The sequence below is a fragment of the Tachyglossus aculeatus genome, chromosome X5 (assembly GCF_015852505.1).
Source record: "Tachyglossus aculeatus isolate mTacAcu1 chromosome X5, mTacAcu1.pri, whole genome shotgun sequence".
NCBI lineage: Eukaryota > Metazoa > Chordata > Mammalia > Monotremata > Tachyglossidae > Tachyglossus > Tachyglossus aculeatus.
Genome location: NC_052097.1, coordinates 8,657,251 through 8,671,275, shown reverse-complemented (window position 1 = coordinate 8,671,275; position 14,025 = coordinate 8,657,251). Strand labels below are relative to the sequence as shown.

Genomic DNA, 14,025 nt, shown 5'->3' with positions numbered 1-14,025 from the left:
CCCGGGATCCGTGCAACTTGGCCACCGGTCACTGGGAAATGTGCGCGTTTTTTGCAGCATGCGTGAGTCGTTGCCCAGGCTGGATGCCCTAAACCCAAACCCACTGTGGCTGGCTCAGCCTCAACAATCACAATAATAATAACAATAATAATGTTGGCATTTATTAAGCGCTTACTATATGGGGCTCACAGGCTTAATCCCCATTTTCCAGATGAGGTAACTGCGGCCCAGATAAGTTAAGTGACTTGCCCAAAGTCACACAGCTAACAAGTGGTGGAGCCGGGATTTGAACCCATGACCTCTGACTCCAAAGCCCGGGCTCTTTCCACTGAGCCGCGCTGCTTCTCAATAATGACATCAGTGGCATGCGTGGCTCAGTGGAAAGAGTACAGGCTTGGGAGTCAGGGGTCGTGGGTTCTAATCCCAATTCTGCCACTTGTCTGCTGTGTGACTTTGGGCAATTCACTTAACTTCTCTGTGCCTCAGTTACCTCATCTGTAAAACGGGAATGAAGACTGTGAGCCCCACGTGGGACAACCTAATCACCTTGTATCCCCCCAGCGCTTAGAACAGTGCTTTGTGCATAGTAAGCACTTAATACCATCATTATTATTATTATTATTAAATGTTAAACACTCATTAGGTGCTAAGCACTGTGCTGGACACACACACACACACACACACACACACATACACACAATACAATCAGATCAGACACTACCTCTGTCCCACTGGGGCCAGTCTAAGGGGGAACGGGTCAATTATCCGTGTTTGGCACCGTAACTTTGGTCACCCATTAGACAGGTGATGGATTCATTCATACATTCATTCAATTGTACTTATTGAGCGCTTACTGTGTGCAGTAGGCACCTGTAAGCACCTGTATATATGTTTGTACATATTTATTACTTTATTTATTTTACTTGTACATAGCTATTGCATTTATTTTATTTTGTTAGTATGTTTGGTTTTGTTGTCTGTCTCCCCCCTTTTAGACTGTGAGCCCACTGTTGGGTAGGGACTGTCTCTCTATGTTGGCCAACTTGGACTTCCCAAGCGCTTAGTCCAGTGCTCTGCACACAGTAAGCGCTCAATAAATATGATTGATTGATTGATTGATTAATTCATTCAATTGTATTTACTGAGCGCTTACTGTGTGCAGGGCACTGTACTAAGCGCTTGGGAAGTACAAGTTGGCAACACACAGAGACGGTCCCTACCCAACAGTGGGCTCACAATCAATCAATCACATTTATTGAGCGCTTACTGTGTGCAGAGCACTGTACTAAGCGCTTGGAAAGTCCAAGTTGGCAACACATAGAGACGGTCCCTACCCAACAGCGGGCTCACAGTCTAGAACGGGGAGACAGACAACAAGACAAAACACACTAACAAAATAAAATAAATAGAATAAATATGTACAGATAAAATAGAGTAATAAATACGTACAAACATATACGTCAGGGGTCCCTTTGGGTCATTTCTGGGGGGGAAAGTGGGAATAAATACCTTGTTTTGTCTCCAAAGGGCAGCATGGCCGGGGCCAGGGGGCCGAAGGCAGGCCCGTGCAGCGCCCCCTCGCGGTCAGGCAGAGGAGCCCCCCGTTGCTCGGCGCCCCCCGTTGCTCGGCGCCCCCTAGTGGTCATACAGTGGAGCCCCCTCGCGGTCGGGCAGCGGCGCCCCCCCCGTTGCTCGGCGCCCCCTGGCGGCCAGGCGGCGGCTCTCCCCTGTTGGCGGGGCCGGGCGTCCAGTACGCAGCCTTCCTGCCCCCGTAGCCGCTCAGCCAGCTCCGCCTCGGTCCCTGGCACGCCCAATCAGCGCCCCCTAGCGGTCAGGCAGAGGCGCCCCCCCCGTTGCTCGGCGCCCCCTGGTGGTCACGCAGCGGCGTCCCCCGGCGGTCAGGCAGCGGCGCCCCCCCCCCCGTTGCTCGGCGCCCCCTGGCGGCCAGGCGGCGGCTCTCCACGTTGGCGGGGCCGGGCGTCCAGTACGCAGCCTTCCTGCCCCCGTAGCCGCTCAGCCAGCTCCGCCTCGGTCCCTGGCACGCCCAAGCGGCGCCCCCTAGCGGTCAGGCAGAGGCGCCCCCCCGTTGCTCGGCGCCCCCTAGTGGTCATACAGTGGAACCCCCTCTCGGTCAGGCAGCGGCGCCCCCCGGTGGTCACGCAGTGACGCCCCCTGGCGGCCAGGCCGCGGCTCTCCCCTGTTGGCAGGGCCGGGCGTCCAGTACGCAGCCTTCCTGCCCCCGTAGCCGCTCAGCCAGCTCCGCCTCGGTCCCTGGCACGCCCAATCAGCGCCCCCTAGCGGTCAGGCAGAGGCGCCCCCCCCCCCGTTGCTCGGCGCCCCCCGTTGCTCGGCGCCCCCTGGTGGTCATACAGTGGAACCCCCTCTCGGTCAGGCAGCGGCGCCCCCCGGTGGTCACGCAGTGACGCCCCCCGGCGGCCAGGCCGCGGCTCTCCCCTGTCGGCGGGGCCGGGCGTCCAGTACGCAGCCAACCTGCCCCCGTAGCCGCTCAGCCAGCTCCGCCTCGGTCCCTGGCACGCCCAAGCAGCGCCCCCTAGCGGTCAGGCAGAGGCGCCCCCCCCCCGTTGCTCGGCGCCCCCTAGTGGTCATACAGTGAAACCCCCTCTTGGTCAGGCATTGGCACCCCCCGGTGGTCACGCAGTGACGCCCCCTGGCGGTCAGGCAGCGGCGCCCCCCCCGTTGGTCGGCGCCCCCTGGCGGCCGGGCGGCGGCTCTCCCCCGTCGGCGGGGCCGGGCGGTGCTGCCCCCTAGCGGCGCCGGCGGCCCTGGCGGTGCCGGGCGTCCAGTACGTAGCCTTGGTGCCCCCGCGGCCGCTCAGCCAGCTCCGCCGCGGCCCCGCTCGGAGCCTGCGGCGGCACGGAGGACGCCGGGCACACACAGACACACACACACACACACACACACACACACACACACACACAGACACAGACACAGAGACACCCCACCCCCCCCCTGGGCCGGACCAGCCTCCTCCGCCAACCGCCAACCTAGTCCGGCCCCTCGGGCCTGCCCCCGGATACCCCCCTTCCCCCCCCACCCCCGGCACTTAGCATTTATCCACTCATTCAATACTATTTATTGAGCGCCTACTGTGTGCAGAGCACTGTACTAAGCGCTTGGGAAGGACAAGTCGGCAATAATAATAATAGACTGTGAGCCCACTGTTGGGTAGGGACTGTCTCTATATGTTGCCAATTTGTACTTCCCAAGCGCTTAGTCCAGTGCTGTGCACATAGTAAGCGCTCAATAAGTACGATTGATGATGGCACTTGCACTGCAGAGAAGCAGCGTGGCTCGGTGGAAAAAAGCCCGGGCTCTGGAGTCAGAGGTCATGGGTTCAAATCCTCACTCCGCCAACTGGCAGCTGTGTGACTTCGGGCACGTCACTTCATTCAGTCGTACTTATTGAGCGCTTACTGTGTGCAGAGCACTGTACTAGGCGCTTGGGAAGGACAAATCGGCAATAATAATAATAATAATAATGGCACTTGCACTGCAGAGAAGCAGCGTGGCTCGGTGGAAAAAAGCCCGGGCTTTGGAGTCATCATCATCATCATTATCATCATCATCATCAATCGTATTGAGCGCTTACTGTGGGCAGAGCACTGTACTAAGCGCTTGGGAAGTCCAAGTTGGCAACATATAGAGACAGTCCCTACCCAACAGCGGGCTCACAGTCTAAAAGGGGGAGACAGAGAACAAAAACCAAACATACCAACAAAACAAAATGAATAGAATAGATATGTACAAGTAAAATAAATAAATGAATAAATAAATAAATAGAGTAATAAATATGTACAAACATATATACATATAAGTCAGAGGTCATGGGTTCAAATCCTAACTCCGCCAACTGTCAGCTGTGTGACTCTGGGCCCATCACTGCATTCATTCATTCATTCAATCGTATTGATTGAGCTATTTCTGTGTGCAGAGCACTGTACTTGTGAGCCCGCTGTGGGCAGGGTGGGTCTCTCTTTGTTGCTGAATTGCCCTTCCCAAGCGCTTAGTACAGTGCTCTGCACACAGTAAGCGCTCAATAAATGCGATTGAATGACTGAATGTCTCCCCCTTCTAGACTGTGAGCCCGTTGTGGGCAGGGAGGGTCTCTCTCTGTTGCTGAATTGTCCTTCCCAAGCGCTTAGTACAGTGCTCTGCACACAGTAAGCGCTCAATAAATGCGATTGAATGACTGAATGTCTCCCCCTTCTAGACTGTGAGCCCGTTGTGGGCAGGGAGGGTCTCTCTCTGTTGCTGAACTGTCCTTCCCAAGCGCTTAGTACAGTGCTCTGCACACAGTAAGCGCTCAATAAATACGATTGAATGAATGAATGTCTCCCCCCTTCTGGACTGTGAGCCCGTTGTGGGCAGGGAGGGTCTCTGTTGCTGAATTGTCCTTCCCAAGCGCTTAGTACAGTGCTCTGCACACAGTAAGCGCCCAATAAATACGATAGAATGAATGAGTGAAATACAAGTTGGCAACGTATAGAGCCGGTCCCTACCCAACAGCGGGCTCACAGTCTAGAACTTCTCTGGGCCTCAGTTCCCTCATCTGTAAAATGGGGACGAAGACCGTGAGCCCCTCTTGGGACAACCTGATGGCCTTGTATCCTCCCCAGCGCTTAGAACAGTGCTTGGCACATAGTAAGCGCTTAATAAATGCCATCATTATTATTATTATTTGTTAAGCGCTTACTACGTGCCAAGCACTGTTCTAAGCACTGGAGGCGATCCGGGGTAATCGGGTTGTCCCACGTGGGACTCACAGTCTTCATCCCCATTTGACAGATGAGACAACTGAGGCCCAGAGAAGGTAAGTGGGTTGCCCAAAGTCGCATAACTGACAGGTGGCGGGATTAGAACTCACGACCTCCGACTCCCAAGCCCGGGCTCTTCCCACTAAGCCACGCTGCTTCTCTGTTGTTAATGCGCGCTGAGCACTGTACTAAGCGCTCGGGGGAGGCCAATACAGCTATAAAAAGTAACGAAACCTGCTGAAAAACGAAAGGGGGGCGGCCCTGCATTTTCATTCAGTCCTTCAGTCCTATTTATTGAGCGCTCCCTGGGTGCAGAGCACTGGACTAAGCGTTTGGAAAGTACGGCCGGAAAGAGAGACAATCCTTGCCCACAACGGGCTCACAGTCCGGGAACAGACGTCAAGTAAACAGGCATCATCATCATAATACTAATAATATATCATCATCATCAATCGTATTTATTGAGCGCTTACTATGTGCAGAGCACTGTACTAAGCGCTTGGGAAGTACAAGTTGGCAACATATAGAGACCGTCCCTACCCAACAGTGGGCTCACAGTCCAAAAAGGGGAGACAGAGAACAAAACCAAACATACTAACAAAATAAAATAAATATAAATAAATATCTATGTTATATATAGATATATACATACATCTATATATATACACAAGTAAACAGGCATCATCATCATCATAATAATATGTTATATATCTATTAAATATATACACACATACATCTATATATATCTATATATATACAAGTAAACAGGCATCATCATCATCATAATAATATATCTATGTTATATATCTATTATATATAGATATATATATACATACATCTATATATATCTATATATATGTTATATATCTATTAAGCGCTTACTATGTGCCAAGCACTGTTCTAAGCACTGAGGGGATACAAGGCAATCAGGTTATCCCACGTGGGGCTCACAGTCTTCATCCCCATTCTATCAATGAGGTAACTGAGGCACAGAGAATAATAATAATGATGGCATTTACTATCATCAATCGTATTTATTGAGCGCTTACTGTGTGCAGAGCACTGTACTAAGCGCTTGGGAAGTCCAAGTTGGCAACATATAGAGACAGTCCCTACCCAACAGCGGGCTCACAGTCTAAAAGGGGGAGACACAGGACAAAACCAAACATACTAACAAAATAAAATAAATAGAATAGATATGTACAAGTAAAATAAATAGATAAATAGAGTAATAAATATGTACAAACATATATACATATATACAGGTATACTATGCGCTTACTATGTGCAAAACACTGTTCTAAGAGCTGGGGGGGGTTACAAGGCGATCAGGTTGTCCCACGTGGGGCTCACAGTCTTCATCCCCATTTTACCGATGAGGTAACTGAGGCACAGAGAATAATAATAATAATAATGATGGCATTTACTAAGCGCTTACTATGTGCAAAGCACTGTTCTAAGCGCTGGGGGGGTGTTTACAAGGCGATCAGGTTGTCCCACGTGGGGCTCACAGTCTTCATCCCCATTTTACCGATGAGGGAACTGAGGCCCAGAGAATAATAATAATGATGGCATTTATTAAGCGCTTACTACGCGCAAAGCATTGTTCTAAGCGCTGGGGGAGGGTTACAAGGCGATCAGGTTGTCCCACGTGGGGCTCACAGTCTTCATCCCCATTTTACCGATGAGGGAACTGAGGCCCAGAGAATAATAATAATGATGGCATTTATTAAGTGCTTACTATCACAAAGCACTGTTCTAAGCGCTGGGGGGGTTTACAAGGCGATCAGGTTGTCCCACAGGGGGCTCACAGTCTTCATCCCCATTTTACAAATGAGGTAACTGAGGCACAGAGAATAATAATAATAATGATGGCATTTACTAAGCGCTTACTATGTGCAAAGCACTGTTCTAAGCGCTGGGGGGGGGTTTACAAGGCGATCAGGTTGTCCCACGTGGGGCTCACAGTCTTAATCCCCATTTTACAGATGAGGGAACTGAGGCACAGAGAATAATAATAATGATGGCATTTATAAAGCGCTTACTATGTGCAAAGCATTGTTCTAAGCGCTGGAGGGGGGTTACAAGGCGATCAGGTTGTCCCCCGTGGGGCTCACAGCCTTCACCCCCATTTTCCAGATGAGGTAACTGAGGCCCAGAGAAGTGAAGTGACTTGCCCAAAGTCACACAGCTAAGTGGCAGAGTCGGAATTAGAACCCAAGACCTCGGACTCCCAAGCCCGGGCTGTCGCCACCGAGTCACGCTGCTTCATATCTATATCAATAAATAGAATTATTCATTCATTCAATCGCATTTATTGAGCGCTTCCTGTGCGCACAGCACTGTACTAAACGCTTGGAAAGTAGAACACAGCAATAATGAGAGACAATACCTGCCCACAGGCATCAGTATCAATAAACAGAATTGTTCATTCACAGCCCAGTGCTCTGCACACAGTAAGCGCTCAATGAGTACGATTGATTGATTGATTGATTGATAGGATGAAACACAGTAAGCGCTCAATAAATACGATTTATTGATTGATCGAAAGGATGAAACACAGTAAGCGCTCAATAAATACGATTGATTGATTGATTGAAAGGATGAATCGTATGCATTGAGCGCTTACTGTGTGCACAGCACTGTACTAAGCGCTTAGGAAAGTACAATAGAGCAATAAAGATTACTACTACTACTAATAATGATGGCATTTATTAAGCGCTTAGTACGTGGAAAGCACTGTTCTAAGCGCTGGGAGGGGGATACAAGGTGATCAGGTTGTCCCACGGGGGGGGGGGGGGCTCCCAGTCTTAATCCCCCTTTTACAGATGAGGGAACTGAGGCCCAGAGAAGTGAAGTGACTTGCCCAAAGTCACACAGCTGACAATTGGCGGGAGCGGGATTTGAACCCATGACCACTGAGTCACGCTGCTTCTCTACTACTTCTACTACTACAACAACTATAGATAGGGACAGAAGTGCTGAGTTGCTGAACTGTCCTTTCCAAGCGTTTAGTACAGTGCTCCGCACACAGTAAGCGCTCAATAAAGATGATGGAATGAATGAATGAATGCGGGGGGAGAGGAGTTTCCAAGCGCTTAGTACAGTGCTCCGCACACAGTAAGCGCTCAGTAAATACGACTGAATGAATGAATGGGGGGGAGAGGAGTTTCCAAGCGCTTCGTACAGTGTCCTGCACCCGGTAAGCGCTCAATAAATACGATGGAATGAATGATAGGCGGGAAGAGGACTTTCCAAGCGCTTAGTACAGTGTCCTACACACAGTGAGCGCTCAATAAATACGATGGAATGAATGAATGAGTGGGGGGGAAGAGGCGTTTCCAAGTGCTTCGTACAGTGTCCTGCACCCGGTAAGCGCTCAATAAATACGATGGAATGAATGATAGGCGGGAAGAGGAGTTTCCAAGCGTTTAGTACAGTGTCCTACATACAGTGAGCGCTCAATAAATACGATGGAATGAATGAAGGGGGGGGAGAGGAGTTTCCAAGCGCTTCGTACAGTGTCCTGCACCCGGTAAGCGCTCAATAAATACGATGGAATGAATGAGTGAGTGGGAGGCGGGAAGAGGAGTTTCCAAGCGCTCAGTACAGTGTCCTACATACGGTGAGCGCTCAATAAATACGATGGAATGAATGAATGAATGAATGAATGAGGGGAGAGGAGTTTCCAAGCGCTTTGTGCAGTGTCCTGCACACGGTAAGCGCTCAATAAATACGATGGAATGAATGAGTGATAGGCGGGAAGAGGACTTTCCAAGCGCTTAGTACAGTGTCCTACATACAGTGAGCGTTCAATAAATACGATGGAATGAATGACTGAGTGGGGGGAGAGGAGTTTCCATGCACTTCGTAGTGTCCTGCACCCGGTAAGCGATCAATAAATACGATGGAATGAATGAGAAGCGGGAAGAGGAGTTTCCAAGCGCTCAGTACAGTGTCGTACACACAGTGAGCGCTCAATAAATACGATGGAATGAATGAATGAGTGGGGGGAGAGGAGTTTCCATGCGCTTCGTAGTGTCCTGCACCCGGTAAGCGCTCAATAGATACGATGGAATGAATGAGTGAGAAGCGGGAAGAGGAGTTTCCAAGCGCTCAGTACAGTGCCCCACGCACAGTGAGCGCTCAATAAATACGATGGAATGAATGAGTGAGTGGGAGGCGGGAAGAGGAGTTTCCAAGCGCTCAGTACAGTGTCCTACACACGGTGAGGGCTCAATAAATGCGATGGAATGAATGAATGAAGAGTGGATGGGGGAGAGGAGTTTCCAAGCGCGTAGTACAGTGCTCCGCACGCAGTGGGCGCTCAGTAAATAGGATGGAATGAGAGAGTGACTGACTGAGTGAGTGACAGCGCGGGGGGTCAGAGGCGCTTGTCGGGGTTCGTTGGCCCGCGGAGCGTGGAGGGGGCGGGGCGCGGCGGGCGGGGCGCGCGGCGGGCCTCACCTGGTGGCCTTGCGGGCGAAGTAGGAGTGGGCCCAGTGGGGCTGTCGGTGGAGCCAGCCTTCCACACGGCACGAGGGGCCCCGCCCGCACGGACCCCCCCGCCGCCAGCAGTCACCGTCGGCACCCGGACCCCGCCGCCAGCAGTCACCACAGTCGGCACCCGGACCCCGCCGCCAGCAGTCACCACAGTCGGCGCCCGGACCCCGCCGCCAGCAGTCACAGTCGCCGCCCGGACCCCGGCAACAGTCGGCGCCCGGACAACAGCCGTCCGGACCCGGACCCGGCCCCGCCATGCCCCGACGCCCGCCCAGCACCACCCTCCTCCTCCTCCCTCTCTTCCCTCCTCTTCTTCTCCTCCTCCTCCTCCTCTTCTCCTCCACCACCTCCTCCTCCTTCACTCCTCCCCTCCGTCCCTCCCTCCTCCTCCTCTCCTCCCCCTCCCTCCCTTCCTCCTCCTCCTCCCTCCTCCTCTCTTCCCCCTCCCTCCCTTCTCCTTCCCTCCTCCCTTCTCCTTCCCTCCTCCCCCTCCCGCCTCCACCCTCCCTCCTCCGTCCTCCTCCCCCCTCCCTCCTCCGCCTCGCCGTCCCTCCTCCTCCTCTCCCTCCCTCCCTCCTCCTCCTCTCCCTCCCTCCTTCTCCTCTCCTCTACCTCCTTTTCCCTTCTCCTTCTCTTCTTCTCCTCCTTCTCCTCTTCCCTCTTTCTCCTCTACCTCCTCCTTCCCTCCTCCCCCTCCCTCCTCCTCCCTCCCTCCTCCTCCTTCCTCCTCCCTCCTCCTCCTCTCCCTCCCTCCCTCCTCCTCTCCCTCCCTCCTTCTCCTCTACCTCCTTTTCCCTTCTCCTTCTCTTCTTCTCCTCCTTCTCCTCTTCCCTCTTTCTCCTCTACCTCCTCCTCCCCTCCTCCCCCTCCCTCCTCCACCTCCTCTCCTCTACCTCCTCCTCCTCCTCTTCTCCAGTGTTGCCAACTTGTACTTCCCAAGCGCTTAGCACAGTGCTCTGCACACAGTAAGCGCTCAATAAATACGACTGATTGATGGATTCCCCCTCTTCTCCACCTCCTCTTCCCCACCTCCTCCCTCCTCCTCCCGGCCCCGCCGGCGCCCAGGTGTTGGCGGCGCAGTACCCGCCCCCGCCTGTGCGGGGCGCAGTTTGGGGCGCCCCACCGCCCCGCCCCGCGCCGCCCCCTCTCGCCGGGTCCCCCCCGTCCGCCGCCTCCGTCTCGTTGGCCTCCCGGGCGGCCAGCTAGCCCGCCGCCGCGCCAACTCGGTGTCCTGGGGGGTGTCGGAGTGGGGGGGCGGGGGGCGGCTCCCCTTTTTCTCCTCAGGCCGGCCCTAGCCGGGCCGCGGCTTCCATGGAAACAGCCCGGGCTTGGGAGGCAGAGGACCTGGGTTCTAATCCCGCCTCAGCCAGTTGTCAGCCGGGGGACTTGGGGCAACAACTCAGGGCCTCAGTTCCCTCATCTGGAAAATGGGGATGAAGACTGGGAGCCCCACGTGGGACAACCTGATCTCCTTGTAACCTCCCCTAATGCTTTGCACATAGTTAGTGCTTAATAAATGCCATCGTTATTATTATTATTATCACCCCCCCATACACACACACACACACACATTCATTCATTCAATCGTATTTATCGAGCACTTACTGTGTGCAGAGCACTGTAGTAAGCGCTTGGGAAGTCCAATTAGGCAACAGAGGCAATCCCTACCCAACAACGGGCTCGCAGTCCAGAAGAGGGAGACTCGCAACAAAACAACACAAAACAAGTAGACAGGTGTTTTGAGAACAAGTAGACACCTCTACACAAGTAGACGCTGCTTCTCAACTAGAGCTCAGTGGAAAGAGCCCGGGCTTTGGAGTCAGAGGTCATGGGTTCAAATCCCGGCTCCACCACTTGTCAGCTGTGTGACTTTGGGTCACTTCACTTCTCTGGGCCTCAGTTCCCTCATCTGTCAAATGGGGATTAAGACTGTGAGCCCCCTGTGGGACAACCTGATCGCCTTGTAACCTCCCCAGCGCTTAGAACAGTGCTTTGCACATAGTAAGCACCTAATAAATGCTATCATTGTTATACTTGATAATAGATAAATAGAATTATAGCTATATACGCATCATTAATAAAGTTAATAGAGTAATGAATATGTGCACACACTCACAACACACCACCTTCCACACCCTTGGGCCCTGTTTGGCCCTGAGTGAGGGGATGAGGGCGGATGCTGTGAGGCCTCCTCTGTGTGACCCCAGATCCCTTTTAGACTGTGAGCCCACTGTTGGGTAGGGACTGTCTCTATATGTTGCCAATTTGTACTTCCCAAGCGCTTAGTACAGTGCTCTGCACATAGTAAGCGCTCAATAAATACGATTGATGATGATCCCGAGTGAGGGGATGAGGGTGGGCGCCGTGAGGCCTCTAATCCAGCAATTGTATTTATTGAGTGCTTACTGTGTATGGAGCGCTGTACTAAGCACTCCGGAGAGTACCGTAGCCAGGGACTATGTCTACCAACTCACAGTCTTGAGGGGGGAGAAACGGATTTCTCCCAAATGCAAAGAAAGCACACAAATGTCAGTGGAAGGGGGGGGTCTCTGTCCCTTACTTTTGTTTCCTTCCAAGCTTTTCCACTTCACCGTTGGTACGTGGTGAATACTCAAATTGTTAGTCTTCCTGGCCTCCGTGCACGATATGCATCCACAAACAGCAAGCACATAGCACACGCATTTGGTTAGGATGAGGTTCAGGCTGGGCCGGGCTTCGTCCCGGTGGTATGTCTCTAGCCGCAGATGACACTTTATGAACTGCGCTGAAACTACGTGAAATCCTCGAACTTGGTAATTATTTTTAACAATAATAATAATGGTGGCATTTGTTAAGCGCTTACTATGTGCAAAGCACTGTTCTAAGCACTGGGGGGGATACAAGGTGATCAGGTTGTCCCACGTGGGGCTCACAGTCTTAATCCCCATTTTACAGATGAGGTAACTGAGGCTCAAAGAAGTTAAGTGACTTGCCTAAGGTCACACAGCAGACATGTGGTGGAGTCGGGATTCGAACCCATGATATATGACTCCCAAGCCCGTGCTCTTTCCACTGAGCCACGCTGATGCAATGTAGTGCAGAGTTAAATTTATTTCTGAATTTAAAAATAAGAGCTCCTGCCACTTAATTGAGTTTGTATTAGGGATAGGGAGTATCTGAATTTTTTGCTAGCAGAAATCAGGATGTAATGGCTGTGATATATAGACAGAACAATCAATCAGTGGTGTTTACTGAGTGCTTACTGTGTGCAGAGCAGTGTACTAAGCACGTGGCAGAATACAAAAGAGTTGGCAGACGTGTTCCCTCTCCACAACAAGCTTTCCATAAGTCCCGTTCTTTCTGTTTACAGGTGATGCTGATTGATGGTAGGATGTATGTGTTTGCTTGAAAGCACCTGTGCCCCGCCGTCCACAAAGTACATTAAGATTGTTCTTTGTGAGACTGATGCAGAATAACACCTCAGGTTCCTCCTCCTGTCTTCTGAAAGTCTCCTTTAAAGGTGAGCAACCACTTTTCTGACTGCTCTTTGCCAGCCTGGGTGGTCTATTTCACTTGTTTCGCAGCAGCCGTCTGCTCCAGCACAGTGTTTCGTTGAGTCACAGAGCATATAAAAACCCAGCAACTGAGGGAAGCTCGTTAACAGCCTCTAACAAATTACCATTTTATGCATGTATATAATTGAAAATATACTCCCGATGGTTGGATATGCTATTGATCAGTCAAGTCATATTTACTGGTGAAACTTTAGTCATGCGTAATAACTAGAAACTTTAGTCATGTATTAAGTGCTTACATTGTAGTAAACACTGGGCAGATAGAGGATAATCAGATCGCACACGGTCCTTGACCCTCACTGAGCACACAATCCAAGATCTGGAATTCAGCAGAGTGACTCGGTTCCTGTTCCCTACTGGGTATACCCTTCTTATCGTTATCGTTTCCCAGAAATAATAATAATATTCGTTAAGCACTTACTCCGTGTCAAGTACTGGAGTAGATGCAATATAATCAGGTCAGACACAGTCCCTGTCCCACATGGAGCTCACAGTCCAAAGGGGAGAACGGATGTTTACTCCCCGTTTTCTAGATGAGGAAACTGAGGCTCAGAGACATTAAGCGATTTGCCCCAAATCACAGCGGGCAAGGAGCAGAGCGAGGATTAGGACTCAGGCCTCCTGACTTCCAGCCCTGTGCTCTTTCCATTAGGCCACGCTGCTTCCTGTGATGGCATGGAAAGAAAATTGTATGGGGTGACTTTAAGATTTTTGAAGGCAGGGACCAAGTGTTTATACTTTTGTCTGTGTTCCCAAGTGCCTGTACACAATACTGCTGTTGTTCATGGTGTGGAGTCTGCTGCATGCCAGCTATCTCACTGAGTTGAGGGAAACAAAACCGTAATTTTATGGCTGTGAAATGAAAAGCAAGCAGCTTGGCTTAGTGGATAGAGAGGATAGTCCTGGGAGTCTGAAGGAACTGGGTTCTAATTCTGGCTCCGCCACATCATCATCAATCATATTTATTGAGCGCTTACTGTGCGCAGAGCACTGTACTAAGCGCTTGGGAAGTACAAATTGGCAACATATAGAGACAGTCCCCACCCAACAGTGGGCTCACAGTCTAAAAGGGGGAGACAGAGAACAAAACCAAACATAGTAACAGAATAAAATAAATAGAATAAATAGAATAGAATAGATATGTACAAGTAAAATAAATAAATAAATAGAGTAATAAACATGTACAAACATAT

At 51.4% G+C, this 14,025-nt stretch overlaps 2 protein-coding genes across 3 annotated transcripts in view; one reads left to right on the top strand and one right to left on the bottom strand.

The window, feature by feature from the left end:
* PDE5A (phosphodiesterase 5A) overlaps positions 1–9,308 on the bottom strand; it is a 100,441-nt gene extending 91,133 nt beyond the window's left edge. Inside the window, exon 1 of one of the 2 annotated variants that reach the window (XM_038769169.1) lies at positions 9,243–9,308. Coding sequence is in view for 1 of the 2 variants with exons in the window: in XM_038769168.1 (XP_038625096.1) it covers positions 1,510–1,535 (26 nt within the window). In the remaining variant the exon portion in view is untranslated. Of the gene's footprint in view, positions 1–1,509; positions 1,587–9,242 lie in introns of those variants that run through there. The other variant, XM_038769168.1, reaches the window with a different exon arrangement.
* Positions 1,534–10,484, top strand: LOC119947611 (basic proline-rich protein-like). The gene is made up of 5 exons (XM_038769193.1): positions 1,534–2,151; positions 2,246–2,610; positions 2,660–2,888; positions 9,164–9,547; positions 10,344–10,484. Exons 1-5 carry the CDS (start codon positions 1,534–1,536, stop codon positions 10,482–10,484), a joined length of 1,737 nt encoding a protein of 578 aa, XP_038625121.1.
* Positions 10,485–14,025: the final 3,541 nt, after the last annotated feature.